Here is an 18,735-nt window from a genome sequence, read left to right as displayed (position 1 = left end):
CATTAAGAACATAATCAACCAGCAAGCCATTGCTAAAAATCTCACTGTATGTCTAAATTTATCTTTGTCTGTCATTATTTATCAGCTAAGGAGTCACTGTCCCATAAAACCAGCACCCCAAACCATTACTTTAACAGTACACATTGACTTGAATATTGTCAAGCTTTTTTGACTTTTCTCCAGAGATGTGAAATAAGTCATTTCACTGCTGTGTGTCTCCATCTATCATGACTGTGGGTAATCCGCACTGATCCTCACAACAGAGCCTTTGTGATTTGCAGGAAGCATCACACAGTGATGACCACATGCAATTTCCTCACAGCTGCAGGGTGACATATTAGAGGAGGCTGCAGCTGTTTAGTCACAATATTAATTTTTTATCTGTTTAAATTTTTATCATGTCTTCATGCTGTGTATATTTAGAGAACAAATGGAATCATCTACCGCTTAAAACAAGAAACGTATTTATTTTATCGGGACCTAGTTCTCCATTCCAACACATCCTTGTAATGTGTTCATTAATTTGCTTGTTTAGTGTGAATTCACTGTGTTTATTAACAAGAAGGCACATATACAAACAACTGGAATTCCATCTGCCTGTTCCCCATAACACACATGCTCATTATACACCAGTAATCTGAAATGGGCTAAGCATCAATGTACCCTGGGTCTCACTTCTTTCCCTGTCACTCTTAATGAACCTTGTGTTTAAAGACTCTCCACTGTAATTGCAATAGTGACAAGTAAAAATTTACTTACTGTGTGGCACTCGGAGCATAGGTCCTATCTTTAAGCAACCAATGGATGCACACACATGATTTAGATATATTTGAGGTCAAATGCCTAGTTTTTGATTATAGGCAGGAAGATCAGCTGTGAGTGCCTTCCTGCCAGATGGGGCTTTTAGGATGGGATGTTAATCCTCACCAGGGCTCCTAGATTGGTGGGTTGGAAATTCAGCTTCCCTATTTTAATAACTGCAATCCCAGTAAAGATTAAGCGGCAGTGGCAGCATGAACTTCCTCTGGTGTGCCCTGTGAAATGATCTCAAACATTACCTTATGCAGGGACAAGGATAGAAAAGAGAGTGAAGAGTAATATAGAGAAATTCATTCTCAACTTCATGAACCTCCTTGAGGACACCACCATTTTTAGGACATAATAATTCCTGGTTTGGGTTTGTTCCTAAAGCATGGGTCCAGCAAGAATCTGAGTTAGTATTTGTCAGATAGTTACCACCTACCAAGACGAATACAAGAATTTTCTTCAAAACGTGTTAGTTCTTAGAAATTATGGATCTGACTGCATATGAAATGACTACTATCACAGTAGTTCACTGGGACACGGTGGCACTGCCTGCAGTGCCCGGAGACTGGCCATGCCACCTCTTCATTATGTTGAGATGGCACACTGGATATATTTGGCTGGTCATGGTGTTATTTCTCTCTTCATTACCTCAAATTGTAACTGGCAGAGTAGTTGTAAATTGACATACACACACTCACACACACATGCACAGAAAGAGAGAGAGACGGAGAGACCCAAGTAATATATTTCCTCCTAAATTGAAATAGATTCCATAAAATCAGGAGATGCAATCCACAATCCTCTGATTTCTCCACATTCTCCTAGTTTTTTTCTTTTTTTCAAATCCTAATAAGCCTTTTAGCAACTACACAAGGGTTGCCTCTAATTGGCCCAAGTTATTCTGGTATTCTTTTAAAGGAGTTGTACAAGACTGACAGTTTGTGAAAAGATCTTACCCAGTCATGCATCAGTGATGTGTTTCCTCCTTCCCAAGCTTCATGTTAAGACCTCCTTTTCTAGCTACAACAGCTCTTGGGTACTTGTGTCAACAGTATTTTTAACCTGCCTGGTTAAGCGTAAACCCTTTGAGAATAATCCTGCAGTGGGGTGTATCAGCTGAGAAGGGGCTTCTGCAAGTAAGAGTTGGAGGGAAGAGAATAGTTAAGATTCCACTCCCCTCTCCCAGCAAAGGTTTCATACTGAAAGCTGAAGAATGTGCAAAATTTCTCCGGTGATTGGTTTTCTATTATGATTCAGTTGTCTTCTTCCTCCATCACTTACCTTTATGCAACAGCTTCTCAGTTAAATCTGTAGTAAAAACATAGACCTCAGTAAATAGATTGAACACACATAGAGAGAGAAATTATTTATTGTCTTTGAGACCCCTCTCTTGACTTATTAAGGTCTACCAAATATGGCCCATTAGCTGAGTGTGGTGGCACACGCCTTTAATCCCAGCACTAGGGAAGCAGAGGTGGGAGGATCGCCATGAGTTCAAGGCCACCCTGAGACTTCATAGTGAATTCCAGGTTAGCCTGGGCCAGAGTGAGACCTTACCTTGAAAAACAAAAACAGAAAAAAAAACAAAAAAAAAAACAAAAAAAAACATGGCCGAGCCAGACCACAAATAGCCATTTGGTATGTTCTTTGTTGTTATTCCTTGTGAGATAGAGACTCAGTATGTATGGGCTAGCCTTGAGTTTGTGACCATACTCCTGCTTCAGCCTTACAAGTACAGGGATTTTAAACATGTGCCACAACCAACGGCTTGGTATATTCTTTTTTTTTTTTTTTAATCTTATTTTATTTTTTCTCAATTTTTAAAACATTTTCCATGATTATAAAACATATCCCATGGTGATACCCTCCCTCCCCCTCTTTTCACTTTGAAATTCCATTCTCCATCATATCCCCTCCCCATCTAAATAAGCCTCTCTTTTATTTTATTTTGATGTCATGATCTTTCCCTCCTCTTATGATGGTCTTGTGTAGGTAGTGTCAAGCACTATAAGGTCATGGATATCCAGGCCATTTTAAGTCTGGAGGGCGCACGTTGTAAGGAGTCCTACCCTTCCTTTGGCTCTTACATTCTTTCCACCACCTCTTCCGCATTAGACACTTAGAAGCCTTGGAAGGTGTGATCGAGATGTTACTCAGTATTCTAGTTACTTCTTTCCAGCCCCATGATACCTTCTGAGCTGTCTCAAGGTCACTGCCATCTGAAAAGAGAAGATTCTCTACCCAAAGTGAGAGTAGCATTAATATAATGGTATGAATATTAAGACAAGTGCTTACTGGGCAGTTTGATAAGCATAGTATATACATTTATCCAGACATCAGCAGATATTACACCCCTAGGGCTCATGACAACCCCTGTTTTAAGTTTTCAGTATCAGGGATGTATTCCCTCCCTTGGAGCAGGCCTCCAGTCCAATTGGAGGGCAGCTGGTTTCCACCATGACAGACATGCCACTATTGCACCTGTTGGCTCATTTGGCCTGGCTGGTCAATTATAAGGCTTGCAGTGTTCACTGTTGAGCATCTTCACTGGTGGTATCTTTTTCTCCCATTGAACTACATGTAGAATGGCTTCTTCCAGCTTTCTGTCAGGTGGTCTGGTCTACATGGAGGAGGTTTTCAGCTCAGTTCCAGCAGGATTTCTCAGTGGCTTTGTAGCCTAACTATGTGGAATCTTCAGCAATAGGGTCTTTTGGTACATTCTTTAAGATCCATCCATACTCAGATTAATCAGGGTTTTTTTTTTTTTTTTTTTTTTTTTAAGCATCTGGTTCCATTCATCTCCTGGGGCTTTGCATACATATTTCTTCTTCTTGGCACCCTTTTCAACACCTCTCACCCTACCCAGTTCTCCCACTGCCACTCATTGTGCTTGTCTTTTTCTCTAGTGCGAGGTGTTCCTTGCCCCTGGGCTGAATTTGTTTCCCTGTTATACACTTCCAAGTCACCTGGTCCTCTTCCCTGTAGTCCACTGCAGAACATTTCTAACAGTCCTTTGCTATCCTTCAACTCCATGTCCACTATTTATTTGTACACTGCCCATCCTGATAGTCTTTGTGCCATCTCCATCACCCTGTGTCATAGTACACAATTTGGACCTAGTCCAGTTCTACTCTGATGTTGGGGTCTTGAATATTTCCTTCCACTGCTCTACCTTCTACCTGTTCCGTGGTGGGGGAAACAGGCAGGGTGGATGGGCTTGCTGCTCCTTTTCCTTATTCCAGGCTGGTGTAGGGAGAAGGTGAGTGTGAGGACTATGTTATGGAGGAAGGCTTTGATCTGTGAGTCCCAGTACATATCCAGCGTTGAGTTCTTGGTTGATCTCCTTCTCCTTCTTCTGTGTCCTGGGCTTCACAAATTTGGCATCTTTACCGGTCAAATTTTGAAGATTTTTCCCAAGGAGTATATGATCATCATGTGCTTTCTGGTCAGGTGTGGTGGTGGCCACAGGACCTGAGGAAAGATCTCACTGGTGGTAGTTACAGGGCCTGAGGAAAGATCTCACTGGCTGATGTTCCAAAATATTATTTACTCATACATACTAACTGTAAAATTGTAATACCTAGGGTTATTTCTCACCACTGCCCTGCAAACTCTATGTGTTTACTATTGCCATTTAAGTGCATTTGTTGTTTGAAATACAACAGATGTTTCAAATGCTCAACTTTACTTAATGATAAAAATGTTAAACTGAGGTAACACCAGATTTCATCAACCCAATTAGAAAAGTTTGTTTCATGTATTTTCTTAGTGTTGGCAAAGTTATGATGAAATAGTCTCATAAATATATCTTGGAAATACATAATGATACAAACTTTCTAGAAGGAAATGTATGATACTTATTAAGAATTGTGCATTGTTAGCCTGATATGGTAGTGCAAACCTTTAATCCCAGTATTCAGGAGGCAGAAGTAGGAGGATCATTGTGAGTTTGAGGCCACCATGGAACTAAAGAGTGAATTCTAGGTCAGGTTAGGCTAGTGTGAGACCCTACCTCAAAAAAAAAATGTGCACTTCTTTTCATACCTATTAGGTTACAGGTCTATTGCAGTTTGAATATATAATGTGTGTGAACAAAGGACTTAGGCTCTCTAGCTTACTTTTTTCATTTATAAGATGAAGAAAATTATATTATCTATTTTGTCTCTTCAAAAGAGTTTGTGCATTTATAGTAATTAATATGGTGCTAAATTGTAAAGATATTATCAACTGAACTCTTTCTAAAAATATTTTTATTTATTTATTTGAGAGAAACGGAGAGAAAGAGACACAAAGATTGAGTGAGAGGGAGAGAGAGAATGGGTGCGCCAGGGCCTCTAGCCACTACAAACAAACTTCAGACACGTGTGCCCCCTTGTGCATCTGGGTAACGTGGGTCCTGGAGAATCTAGCCTCGACCCAAGGTCCTTAGGCTCACAGGCAAGCACTTAACCACTAAGCCATCTCTCTAGCCCCAGTTGCACTCTTTTTAACATTGCCTTCCAGGGAATAGTTTAGAATGCAGGTGAAGACTTATGCCCAAAACTTTTACCACCCCATTAATTAGAAAAGTTGAGACAGATTAAAGATAAATGCTCAAACTGTAGGAAAAATGACCTTTTATTTTTGTTTGTTTTCTCAGTGATAAAATACTATGCATCCCATAAAAATGATGTTTTCCATGAGTCCCTAGAGACTTTTATAAATGATGATGGTATTGATTAAAAATAGTTGCATGTGCTCATATTTAATATAATTTCATCAGTATAGAAATTTTTGTGTGTAACATTGCATAAGAGAATAACTAACTTGCTGACCCAGTGTTGCTCACCCTGAGTTCATGGGATTGATGCTTGGAAGAACCAAGAGCTCCAGTGGAGAGGCTGTAGGCCCTGGGGCCCGGCCGGGAGGAGCCCACCTCCTTGCCCAAACTGCACCAAGGCTCCCCGCTCTGGAGGAGCACTCAGCCAGGTGGGGAGGAGCTAATGGAAGCTCTTGTAGGCTGAGTGCTGGACTTCGGCCTCTGTATAGTCTGGGCTGGCTGGGAGGCCCAGGATGTTTGCTGCCCCTTCCCCACTTTAGGGACCTTTTGGTAATATAAATGTATCTGTATATTTTATCTTAAAAAAAGAATAACTGAAAGGAAAAAAGGGGGCTAAAGAAATATCTGAGTGTTAATAGCCTTCCTGTGCAAGCATGAGCAAGCATGAGGGCCTGAGACTGCTGAGTTTGATTCTCCCAAAACCCACGTAAGCAGGCAAGCCCCACACATTTGTAAGCTCAGTCCTGTGGAAGAACTAAGAACTTCTGGGGTTCACAAAAATGGCAATGGAATCATCTCTGTCAAGGAAGCAAGTGATGAGCATTGGAGGTGAAGACCTGATGTTCTCCTCTGGACTCCACTCCATAGGGTGCTACACGTGCATACGCCTCACCTATACATGGCTCCACACAATACACACCTCCTGACACCTACTAAACACACACACAAAATGACAATGTTAGCAGTTACAGACTCTGAAAGGCATTCCTAGTGTGAATTTTTTATTTATTTGTACTTTGTAAAGCTGTTTTATATTTTATTCTGTGGATCATTTTATAGTCAGAAAAACACAGCCCACAGTCCCTAGTTGAACCCTACACAGACTCTCTCCTCTTTATATTATACCAGCCTGGAGCTTGAAGCCAGCTCACAGGTGGTGCCCAGCAGGACTGGCCACTTGTACCCTGTCATGCCTGAGTTCTGTGGTCTTCCCTGGGGGACTCTACTTCTGCTATAAGTCAGAACATTGGTATTAATCCTTGGGTTCTTGTTGCTCTGATTTCTGGCTTCCTTCCCTGGGCGTCATCACTCACTCTGAGGTCTCCTAAGGAATTCTTTTCTATAAAGAGATTTTTGACTTTAAGCTTCTGAAGACAAAGGTGTTTCCTAGGTTTTAGAAATTTATTACGAATTTTGCTTTAGTCTAATAAAACATCAGTCAACCAACCTTCGAAGAAGGATGCCAGATATATTTATTTAAGTAGGATGTTGGGGATGTGTAGTTGACAAGATTGGGAAAGAAAGTTTGCCTGAAAGGATTAATAAAGGAACCCCCTCAGACTGTTGTTCTGGAATGGTTTTATTCATAGGATTGGGTGCTCAAATATAACAAATACAGATAGAGAATACAAAAAGTGAGAAAGTCCAACTTTCCAAACTCAAGTACTTATGATTACCTGTATAAGGCAGAACTGTAAACTTAACTTGGATTAAGGAGATGCTCTGGGCAGCTGGCAGTTGAAAGTTTTATATTTTCAGATGTCATTTATTGATTTCTTCTTTGCCTCTGGGTATTCATTCTATCATGTAGTGTGATATGTCTAGGGTTGATGGATGACCTCTTATGATTGTTTTAACAGGGAGCCATGGAAGGAAACAGAGACCCTGAGTGATTGCAGTCTTTCTACCCCTTGATCCCTTTGCACTGGCTTATGGTATCTTTATACCCAAAGCCATGTTCAGTTTAAGACATGCAGAGGTGATTAGGAGGATAGAAGAGGTTAAGGGTTAATTAATTACTTTTTTTCATTGCTGTGATCAAATACCTGACAAGAAACTACTTAAGGGAATAAGGGCTTATCTTAGCTCACAGTCTGAGGGCAGGGAAGGCGTGGTTGCAGGAGCCTGAGGCAGATGATCACACTGCATCTGCAGTCAGGAAACAGAGAAAGATGGCTGCTGGTGTTCAGCTTGCTTTCTCCTTTGCATTCAGTCCATGACCCCATGACATGGGAGTGGTACCATCTACATTCAGGGTGGGTCTTTCTTTATGAAAGTACTCTCATAGACACATCCAGATGTGTGTCTCCATGGAGTTTCTAAACTCCATGAAGTTGACAATCAAGATTAATCATCACAATTGTTGTCTCAAATTTCTATATTTGTTAGTTGGAGGTAGAAAAAGACACAACAGTGGAAGTACAAGAATAAATTATGTGATAGTGAGGGGGCATGCCGTTAGGGTGACTGGACCCGTGGAAGTAAGAAGAAGGCAGGAAAGTCTGCATTTGCTAGAAATCAAAGATGATCTGACTTCTTATCTCTTGCCTAGTTTCCTGGACCTGTTTTTTTCCACAAACAACCAGGACCCCTTCAGAGAGGGTGGTCTTTCATACAATTTAAACATTGTGGTTGATCAAGTTCAGCCCCTGGAACTTGGTGTCAGGACTAGCTTCTTCCTGAGACAGCCCCTAACCCTAACCAACCAGCTGTCCCTTTGGTTCCCTTCAGCAGGAAGACAGCCCACCATTATAAGGTTGTGATACCTTTACAAGGAGAGGGCAGGCTCTCTGACCACTTGGGAACTTCCAGCTGTGGGTGAGATTTTCCCTCAATTGGGACCCGGCCTCTGGCTGGGTTGAGCCGAGGGGAGAATCTCCTAGCCCTTACTCTGCACTTGGATTCCAATTCTCCACATGGCAGGAGCTCCTTGAACTTTCTTTTTTCTCTTTTCTTTCCATAGCTTTCTAGAGCTTTGCCAGGCTCTCTATGCGGGGTCTCTAGCATGTGGGTGCCTTTCCTTGGCTCTTCCCTCAATTAATATAATAATTTAATAATTATTCTTCTCTGTCTTTTTAAATTAAATTCTTTGATTAAACTTAGAAACAAACCCAGGGTTTGGGGTTCAAGGATTTTCCTGCATCGCTAACACCCCAGTACAATAGTAGAAAGAGGGTTTCAAGGAACAAGGCTGGTCAAAAGTGCCATGTGTGGCCTAGATTTCTGGTAGCATAAAGGATGAGAGGGTGCTAGTGGATTTTGTCATTGCAAGTCTCTCAGATGCTGAAGGCTGGTTTCAGTAAGGAAGTTGAATGGATAGTTGCAGGCAAGAAGCCAGTTAAGATCAAGACTGTAGGTGAGAAGAAACGAGATAGTTGTTTGAGGCTGAAAGGCATGAATGGGAGGTACAATTCCCACGGTGTGAGTGAAGGAGGCAAGCTGACCCTAGAGGGCATGACGTGGTAGGCAAGGTGACTCTGGAAGAGCAGTAAGGGTTTTACAGTCACTGCAGGGAGAGCAGAAAGGGCATCAGACCCCAGCCCCAGCTTCCCTGGGAAGCAATGAACATACGTTTCACTCCTCTTTCTCAAAGCCTCTAGAAAGCCCCAAGATCAGACAGACTCATAAGTACTTATTTGTTATACCAACAGAACACTCCAGGGACCCACCTACCTTCTTCAAAGTGTCTCCATGGTGATCATTCGTGTCCTCTAATTGTGCACTAGAGAAAGACTCAAGTAGATGCAACTATTCTTAAAACCACAGGACACCTGCAGGTCTTGTTGCTGCATGCCTGAGCTGAGCGCACTGTATGCACGCTTGCCTTGAGGAGGAGACCGTGGCTTTCTGCAGAGTAGAGCTTCACTGGGCAGTGTCTCCTGGGTTCCTGTCCTGACAGTTATCACCATTATGGTACCTCTTCATGTCCTCTAACATATCCAAAGCTTTTGATCTTCCCCTTGCACTCCTAAGATTACTCTTCTGTCCTAAGGGGGAAGCACAGGCAAAGAACACAATGCTTGACATTGCTACATGGAAACCATGCACTACAGCAGCACAAACAGCCTCCTGCTCACAGCTCCCTTAGAACAGTCATCGTTTCCTTGGTCACTTATTGGCTGGCTTCAATGGAGATTGACTTAGTTCCTAGGATTTCATGAATTGCCTCCAACATTGGCAAAAGGTTGCCTGCGATTTGAAACCCTCAAGGTTCAGAGAAAGGTCTGGGGCCCTGGTGTGTGTGCTACTTGAAGGGATTAGGAGCGTGAGGCATGCGTGTGTATTCATGTGCATATGTACATATGTAGGGAGTTGTGCTCATGTAGGTATATTCTCATGCTCTGGCTTATGGAAGCCAGATGACAGTCTGGGGTGTTATTTCTCAGAAGTGCTCATCTGCTTTTTTTGAGACATTCTCTTTGGCCTGAAATTTGCTAAGTATGCTAGACTGGCTGGCCTTTGAGCCCCAGCGATCTTCCTGTCCCTGCCTTCCTAGTGGCAAGATTTCAAGCACCCACCACCATGCCCCAGCTTTTTACATGGGTTCTGGGATCAAACTCAGATCCTCATGCTTGAAAGCCAAGCACTTTGTTGACCAAGCCATTCCCCAGCCTCAAGTCAGCATTTCTATTTTTCTTTTCTTTTTTTGTTTTGTTCTGAGGTAGGGTCTGGCTCTAGCCCAGGTTTACCTGGAATTCATTATGAAGTCTAAGGCTTGCTTTGAACTGACAGTGATCCTCTTGCGTCTGTCTCCCTACTGCTGGGATTAAAGGTGTGTGTCACCACCACCAGGTAAGCCAGCATTTTTTTTTATTAGTTTTCTATTCAGCAAATACAGGCAGTTTGGTACCATTATTAGGCTTATCCATGACCTACTCTCTCCCCAATGGCCCCTCCTTGTTAATATATATGGGTCGTGCATTGTGGAGTTAGCCCACAGTTATTGGTACAATAAATGTCTCTGTATATCATGACCCAACATATGGCTCTGACATTCTATCTGCCCCTCTTCCGCAAAATTTCCCTGAGCAATGTTGGGTTCATTTTTGGTCTGCTTCAGTGATGAGGTGTTGGGGGCCTCTGAGGCTCTGGCTCTCTGATTTGGTAGGAGTTGATTTTTCTGTGTTGGTCTCCTTCCCCCTTGTGCTGGTTTCTGGTTCATCAGGAAAACTTGCCAATTTTCCTTAGTTTCAGTTGGGGCCTTTTTGAGGTATGATGGGGTGGCTGTATCTGAAAAAGAGAAGCAGAATCTCCAATGGAGAGTGAGTTAGCACCAGGACAAATGAGATAACCCTTGCTTTTTTAGTAAAGAGTTTAATAGGTGTAAGCCCTCTTGTACTCCATGATTGATGGTAGCTTGATATTGGAGAGTGGGCTTATGTTTGGATATGGTTCTGACGTGTTTCCCAGCTCCAGCTATGGGTTCCGCATCACTGAGAGGATCAGTTAGCCAAATTAAGAGCAGTTGGTTCACCACCATGGCTGTGTGCCACTATTGTACTTGTGTGGGTATCACAACAGGTTATTTGTTGCTAAGTAGGTTAGACCATGAGTTGCTTGGACAGATATTGGTCATTTCCCCCAGTTGCCCATGTAGCACCTTCTGGCATAGGACACACTGACTGTCTGGGGACTGACTCTCTCCTGGCCTCCAGCCATGCCGTTCCATTTTACGTGTCAGCTGCCTATGGAGTCTTCCACAATAGGGTCTTACCACTGACTTTTGGTGGGTCATCAAGTACTCTGACAGAAATCTGTTATTCTTTTTATAATTTTTTTTTAATTTTTATTAACATTTTCCATGATTATAAAAAAATATCCCATGGTAATTCCCTCCCTCCCCCCCCAACACTTTCCCCTTTGAAATTCCATTCTCCATCATATTACCTCCTCATCTCAATCATTGTACTTACATATATACAATATCAACCTATTAAGTACCCTCCTCCCTTCCTTTCTCTTCCCTTTATATCTCCTTTTTAACTTACTGGCCTCTGCTACTAAGTATTTTCCTTCTCACTAAGAAGCCCAAGCATCTGTAGCTAGGATCCACATATGGGAGAGAACATGTGGCACTTGGCTTTCTGGGCCTGAGTTACTTCACTTAGTATAATCCTTTCCAGGTCCATCCATTTTTCTGCAAATTTCATAACTTTGTTTTCTTTACCACTGAGTAGAACTCCATTGTATAAGTGTGCCACATCTTCATTATCCACTCATCAGTTGAGAGACATCTAGGCTGGTTCCATTTCCCAGCTATTATAAATTGAGCAGCAGTAAACATGGTTGAGCACATACTTCTAAGGAAATGAGATGAGTCCTTTGGATATTTGCCTAAGAACGCTATAGCTGGGTCATATGGTAGATCAATCTTTAGCTATTTTAGGTACCTCCACACTGATTTCCACAATGGCTGGACCAGATTGCATTCCCACCAGCAGTGTAGAAGGGTTCCTCTTTTTCCATATCCCCGCAACATTTATGATCATTTGTTTTCATGATGGTGGCCAATCTGACAGGAGTGAGATGGGATCTCAATGTAGTTTTAATATGCATTTCCCTGATGACTAGTGACGTAGAACATTTTTTAGATGCTTATTTGCCATTCATATTTCTTCCTTTGAGAATGCTGTATTTAGCTCCATAGCCCATTTTTTGATTGGCTTGTTTGGAAATCTGTTATTCTTTTAGGAAAACTTGTAGGTTTCTCTGATCAAAAGCTCATTGTGGATGATAGCCCCATGCTAGTACTGGGAGTTACAGGTCAGTGCCCACTAAGAAAATGAGGAAAAAGATAACTAATATACAAGAGTTAGAGGGGGGGGGAGGGAGGGAGGGGGATAGGGAGGGAGGGAAAATGTAGAAGATTTAGGTTAGACTTGATCCTACACTCTCCAGTGTCTTGTGGTTCATGTGTTTCCTATAAGGGCCTGGTGAAGGTTCAGCCATTTGTTCTGCCTTTTAGGAAGTAGAATTTTATGATACTATTGCCATTTGGGTCTAGATTAGTGTTTCCCACCCCTTTGATACCCTCCCCTTCCTCCCCCTCCATCCTAGTGTCTAGTCCATGAAAAATCAAATGCAAGAAAATCCAGGTAGATCACCCAGTCCTACAAGGAATACATCTAACCAAAAACATAGAAGAGTTATTAGGATGAGAACATCAAATGGAAGCTATGAGCAATGCAACCCTGACCAACCTACTGCTAGAACTTGCAGGAAAGTAAGCCAGCATTTTTGAAGAGGACACCTCATCTTCTGGGGCAGCTATGATGGGTTTCTATGAAGTGATGATGGGAATGAGATCTGCTTCCTGTGCCTGTACAGGGAAAGTCTGGATAATGAAGTGAAACAGTATCATGGAAAACACTGGAGAAAGGCCATAGTCACAGGCTTGTGGCAGGCAGTCTATGTTATGGCATGGTGGTTTTTGTTGTTATTGTTTATTTGTTTGTTTTGTCTTTTAAACAAAAATGTGGCTCAAATTGTGGTCTTGATTTACAAAGCCTTAAGATGAAGCAAGCGTGTGTATGAATGTGGGATTGCTTAGCATCCTACTGGAGAAGACAGAAAGGCTCGAACCAGACTCCTTTCTTCTCTATATGGAATCTTTACTCCTCTTTCACTTGGATGATTCAAGATTGCTGGGTTTTCTTCTGCCATTGGTATAAAGTGATGGTTAATGAGACTCTGAGGGTCATTACTACTTAAAAGCACAGGGAGTCTCTGCCTACAATGGAAGCTAAACACAATTGAGCTCTGTATTAAAAGATGACTGTTATATGACAGAGAACAAGAGAGCGCTTGGCTGTACAAGATAATTTGCTTTATAACTTTAATCATAGCTGCCCTGACAGACCTGCTGTGAACCATCTATCAGGTCATAAAAATGATTTTTCTACTCACAACCCCTCATTATAACTATCTCCAGTCAAAGCCTAAAATTTTCCAGCAACTCAATCCAATTACATACTAACCTCATTCCCCTGCCCTACCAAAGGCTGACTGGTGTTCTAGCTCTGGGAGCCACATAGAGAAGGAGCTATGCAAAGGTCTCAGAAGCACTTGGATGAGGGTTTTGGATGTATGGCCTTTAGACGATCTCACTCTTGGGGAGAAGTTGAAAGTATTGAGTTTGCTGCTTCCTCTCTTCTGCAGATCTCTGCCCTCAGCAAGGATCTCTCACACAAAGCCTGAGCACTTGAAGGTTGTTCAGTTGGAAAGAACTGAAAATTCAATCACTGTGCTGGGCCTAACCACTTGCTGAAACCCTGAAGCCCATGATTTGTATGGGTCCCCAGGTTCCACTTCACTGGCATATGCTGCCTCAGGGCTCTGCTCTGGCTGGCCAAGACACAGCACTGGTGATTGAAACCTCTGTGTACTGAATAAACTTAGTGGTCATGAGCCTTGTGATTCTCTCTTTCCTCTGCCCTCTCCAGACTGTCATCGTCTGTGCCAGCACTGTGTGGCCAATCTCCATGACACTGGCAGTGTCTGCCTGAGGTGCCAGAATGCCCGCTACCTGCTGCTTGGGGACCACTGTGTTCCTGACTGCCCTCCTGGACACTATGCAGAGAGGGGAGCTTGTAAAAGTGAGTTAAGTGCTGGACAAAGGGGCCTCGTGAGCTTTTCTTCGGGCCGTAGCTGAGAAGACTTCAGCTTCCCGAGGAGAGAAGGCTGGAGCATGTGGGGAGACTCCAGGCCAGCCCAGCAAGTGTGCTGTTGGGGCCATTGTTCAACATGTGAAATGTTGCTTTGGAAGGGAGTCTGGCTTCATAGTTGGTTGTATCTCCTTTCCCTCTACAGGATGCCACTCCTCCTGCAGAACTTGCCAGAGTGGAGGACCTTTCTCCTGCTCCTCGTGTGACCCCAGCCTCGTTCTGACCCATGTTGGTACCTGCAGCACCACCTGCTTCCCTGGGCACTATCTTGATGACAACCGTTCTTGCCAGCGTAAGTTTTTTTTTTTTTTGAATGACCTTTCTCTTCTCTCATGCCCTTCTTACACCACTGGAGGAAATGCAACTCTTGCTTCCATTTGTTTCTCATCATGCCTTTGTTTTCGTAAAAGAAGGCAAGCTAATTTTCAAAAGCAATAGGATTACCGTTAACTGATTATAACTCAGTTATCAGCCTAATTAAAGTTTTTACCTTTCCAAGTATGCTGAGAAAAAAACCTTATTTTCGACTAGGCTATGTATTAACTGTCACAATATTGGGGTGTAGGTTCTTTCATAATCCCCTGTCACAGAAAAAGAAGCTAAGGCCAGAGGTGAATGGCATGCATCAGGTCATAACACTGGCCAGCAGTACAGGGACTTGAACTTCTTTCCTCTGACTTTAGGGCCCACTCTTCCAGCCACTGAGCACAATCACTTAACTTCTCTGTTTCATTTATTTCATTTCCTAAGTAAAGATGTTAGGCTGTTTCATTTTTATGGTTATCTCAACAATCTAGTTCTTTGATCCTGGGTAGAAAAAGGAGCTCTTACTAGTGAAGTTAGTGAAACGAGCACTTTTCTGGATTTAATTTGTTTTCCATGGTATTTGCTGATACTGACAACATGCAATTTACATGTTACAAAACATTCCATTTCTGCCAAAAATGTGATTTTTTTCTTGTACAAGATTTATATGCATAGGTGTCATACTTCTCAAGCAAATCAGTGTGTAATTAATTACCTTGAATCAGACACAAACAAGGTAAATTAGGCAAAGGGTTGATCAGAGTGGGGAAAATTGGGAAATCACTCACAATGGAGGAACATTTGTGATACACTGAGGCAGCTTCTGTTATTTCAGTTCTAAAAAGTCATTCGAAAAATGTTACACTTTGGAAAATGACAGAGGACACATCTAATGGTGATATTTCAGTTTTATGTTGTGCAAAGTAGCATGTTGAAGGCATTAGAGACTAGCAGCTAGGAGAGTGGGCTCTGGAGTCAAGAAACTGAAATTCCAGTCCTAATACCATTTATTAGCATGATGACCTTAAGCATGCCATTCACACCTCTGGCCTCTGTTTCTTTTCTGTGAAAGGGGGTTATAACAGTACCTGCATTGTAATATTACAGTACTTAACAGACTCTAGCAGAAGACAAAGCTTCTCTCAGCATAGCTTAACTCTTTTTTTTAAAAAAATATTTTTTTATTTATTTGTAAGCAGAGAGAGACAGAGGATGATATACTAGGGCCTCTTGGTACTGCAAAGGAACTCCAGATATATGTGCCACTTTTTGCATCTGGCTTTCTGTGGGAATTGAACCCGGGATGGCATGTTTTGCAAACAAGCCTCTTTAACCATTGAGTGAGTCATCTCCCCAGCCCAGCATAGGTGAAATCTTACTGCCACCCTCACCAACGTCCTCAGGAAGGAAAGGTAAAATATGCAGTAGGAGAAATTTATAAAGTATAGACAGAAAAATGTCACCAGTAGCTCACTTGAGATGCTTACAATCATTTCCACTTGAAGGGAAGTTATATGAAACTCACAAATGTGCATCATCTTTTAAGATTCTAGAGATAGAAACCACTTTTAAACGAATGGGAAGATTGCTTTACTTTTGTAACAAAAACTTTGTTTGGTATATATCAACTGTCTGCCAGAATGTGTACATTCTGTGATACAAGAGACAGGAATGAAATACTCATGTGTTCTATTCTCGAGCAAAAGAGTGTTGGTGGAGAAACAGTGACTTAGATTTATGGTGATCTTCACAGCGGTGGAATCACATAAATAGAAGTTCAAAAGAAAAACCAGAACCTCTTGTCTGAAATATAGACGAAAAACCAAAACATGCAAAACAACAACAACAACAACAAAAAACCCTTCTCTTTGCCAGAGTATTTTCCTTGCTGTTGGGTGAGCTCTGAACAAAAATTGCTCTGTTACCATGTAAATAGGACATCATAGAATATTTCAGTCAAGTTAAGAATCAGTTGAGTTTAGTCTTTAAGTTTCATCCTTTTGAAAACTGAATAAAGTAAGACCCTAAATTGGACTGTTTTAGTTTCTAGTATGTGCAGCGAGCAATAAAAATCAACAATACCCTTTTGCAATGCTCACCATAGACAATTATAGCCCTGCCAATTTTAGAAATTATGTGGTAGAGGGTGTTTAAAAAAATGTAATCAGAAGGAATGTAGTTATGGGAAGCAAGGACAGCTACATTATTAAAGAAAGTAAGGACTGTGGAGCTTTCTCAAATCTGACTGCAGAAATCTTTAGAAAGGGCAGACTCTCAACTCTAAGACTTACATGTGACAAAGTGAGGTTAGAGCTTAAAAAAAAAAAATCAATGATAAATAAGGCTCTTGGTATTTGACCCACAGTGCTTAGGACTGGAAGAAAGCACCAGGGTTACCCAGCCAACCTTGCACCCCGTGAGGAGGTACCTCCTCCTCACAGAGGAAGGACACCAGCTCCATTGCCGGGAGGATGCGGTTATTGGGTTGTTCTTTCTGTCTGCTCCAAGAACTTCTTCTTGCATCTCCTCCCTCATCCACACACTTTCAGACTTTGAAATGAACTCCCATTTCCAGAGCCGGAGCAGGTGAAGCAGAGGTGCCTCTCAGGCAGGTGGTGGCCTGAGAATAGGCCTGTTTAAGAGGAAGTGTGAGCTCCTCATGCTGTGACGTCACTCGCTCCTCCACGAAGGGCACTAGCAGCACGTCACTGCTCCCCTCGTCAGTTTCTGTCCACTCACCACTGTAGTCACTGTCCCAGCACTCTCCATGGTGTCTGTGACCTCTAAGAACTGCCCCTGTTTCTCCTGGTGCGTTCATACCAACATGGCTGCCTTGGGATGCAACCCTGTGTGGTCTGTGCATAAAATGCAGAGTGTTTCTTAGCCACAGGCTTCTGGAGAGGAAAGTTGAGGCCTCAACAGGCTTTGGTGTATGCAGAACTACCCCGTGCAAGACAAGGACAGCCATTTGCTGATTATCTAGAAAAGGAAAGAGAGGGTAAGGGAAGAGACAGAGATGGTAGAAGCCACTTGCCTCTCAGCATGGCAATACTCTAAATTCTCTTAAAATCTTCAAGTATTTCCAAGTGGTCAACATAAATCTATTTTCTCTGGGAGTCAGTAAAGGGGATGAAGTGTATTTCAAGATTTTCAGGGGGACGGAGAGACTGCAGAGAAAGATTCAGGAGCATGGATGAAGATGGATATAAACCGTATGCAACCCTCAAATTGTCAAGACAGGAAACTGGCTTCCCTATGCCAAAGTGCAGCTGGTGATTAGGATACATGGAGACTCCATGGTTCAAGCTTATATATTAGCATCTTCTATAACCATGTCGCATCTTTCATTGCTATCAGCCCTTTGATTGTCCAAAATGTCCTAGGTGGTTTTCCCAAGGGAAATGCTGTCCAAGCATATCATCCCCATCCCATACACATTATTGGATATGGAGTGTAAATATAGGACTTTATTTAGAGCCATGTTTATTTCACTTATTTTCTCAAGTAGTTAAAATTATTGAATTTTTCTGGTTCCATCCAGTAGGATTATGTAGACATACTTCTTACATGGTTAAATGTGGCTGAGTTAAATATCATCAGTATGATTGATTTATTTTTACCAAAGTCATTTAAAATGTTGGTCCAGTAAAACATTAAGTCTTGACCACTGTAATACTCTATTAGAGAAATTGCTTTTGCCAAATACAAAATTTTACCAATTTTTTTTTGAGTTTGTCTTTCATTCATCTTCACATCCACCTATACCTTTTAGACCCTACTTCGCTTTTTAGTACGAAGTTTATCTTTGGAAACTTTATGGCTTGACCAAAATCAAAATTCATGCACAAAAGTCAAAGACTAGTCTCATGTAAACTTCCAGCCGATAAAATATTCTTTTCTAATTATTCCCAGACTGTTTGGAAATCTACTGTAGCATTTTCTGGAATCCCAAATTACAAATCTACATATTCATATGAATATTTCCTAGCAAACACTTTTCCCATAGACATAGTAAGACCATTTCATTATTTATGCTTTGTGGAATAAGTCCCTATATTGTGTCACACTCCTTGATATGAAATAAATCTAAAACTTACTGGATCACTCTCTGAGCTTTTCTTCTAACATACTTAGAGTAGATTTCAGATGAGGCAGAAGTACTGTTGTAAGTGTGGTGTGTGTGTGTGCACATGTATGCATGCACACATGTACACACACATTGTATTAAAATATTTGACTTCATTTATGTAGCAAGGGTTCATTGAAGTCCCCCAATATGATGGATAACTAGTTAGCTAGTAGGTAATATTGCAAATAACAAACCAAAACCAATCTTCACTTTTATGAATCCAAACTTTAAAAAATACAGATGTCAAATAATTACTTAAATTAACACTATTAATCATAGCAGGGAAGAAA

At 41.7% G+C, this 18,735-nt stretch overlaps 1 protein-coding gene across 3 annotated transcripts in view; it reads left to right on the top strand.

Annotated features, from left to right (window-relative positions):
- Positions 1 to 18,735, top strand: part of Fras1 (Fraser extracellular matrix complex subunit 1) — a 482,271-nt gene that overhangs the window by 293,968 nt on the left and 169,568 nt on the right. For all 3 annotated transcript variants that reach the window (XM_045144057.1, XM_045144056.1, XM_045144058.1), the window contains 2 exons: positions 13,789 to 13,941; positions 14,156 to 14,302. In XM_045144057.1, coding sequence (XP_044999992.1) covers positions 13,789 to 13,941; positions 14,156 to 14,302 — 300 coding nt within the window. The remainder of the gene's footprint in view (positions 1 to 13,788; positions 13,942 to 14,155; positions 14,303 to 18,735) is intronic.

The sequence above is a fragment of the Jaculus jaculus genome, chromosome 2 (genome assembly GCF_020740685.1).
Source record: "Jaculus jaculus isolate mJacJac1 chromosome 2, mJacJac1.mat.Y.cur, whole genome shotgun sequence".
Taxonomy (NCBI): Eukaryota; Metazoa; Chordata; class Mammalia; order Rodentia; family Dipodidae; genus Jaculus; species Jaculus jaculus.
Note: the sequence above shows the minus strand (reverse complement) of the source record. Positions and strands in the feature narration are given on the sequence as shown.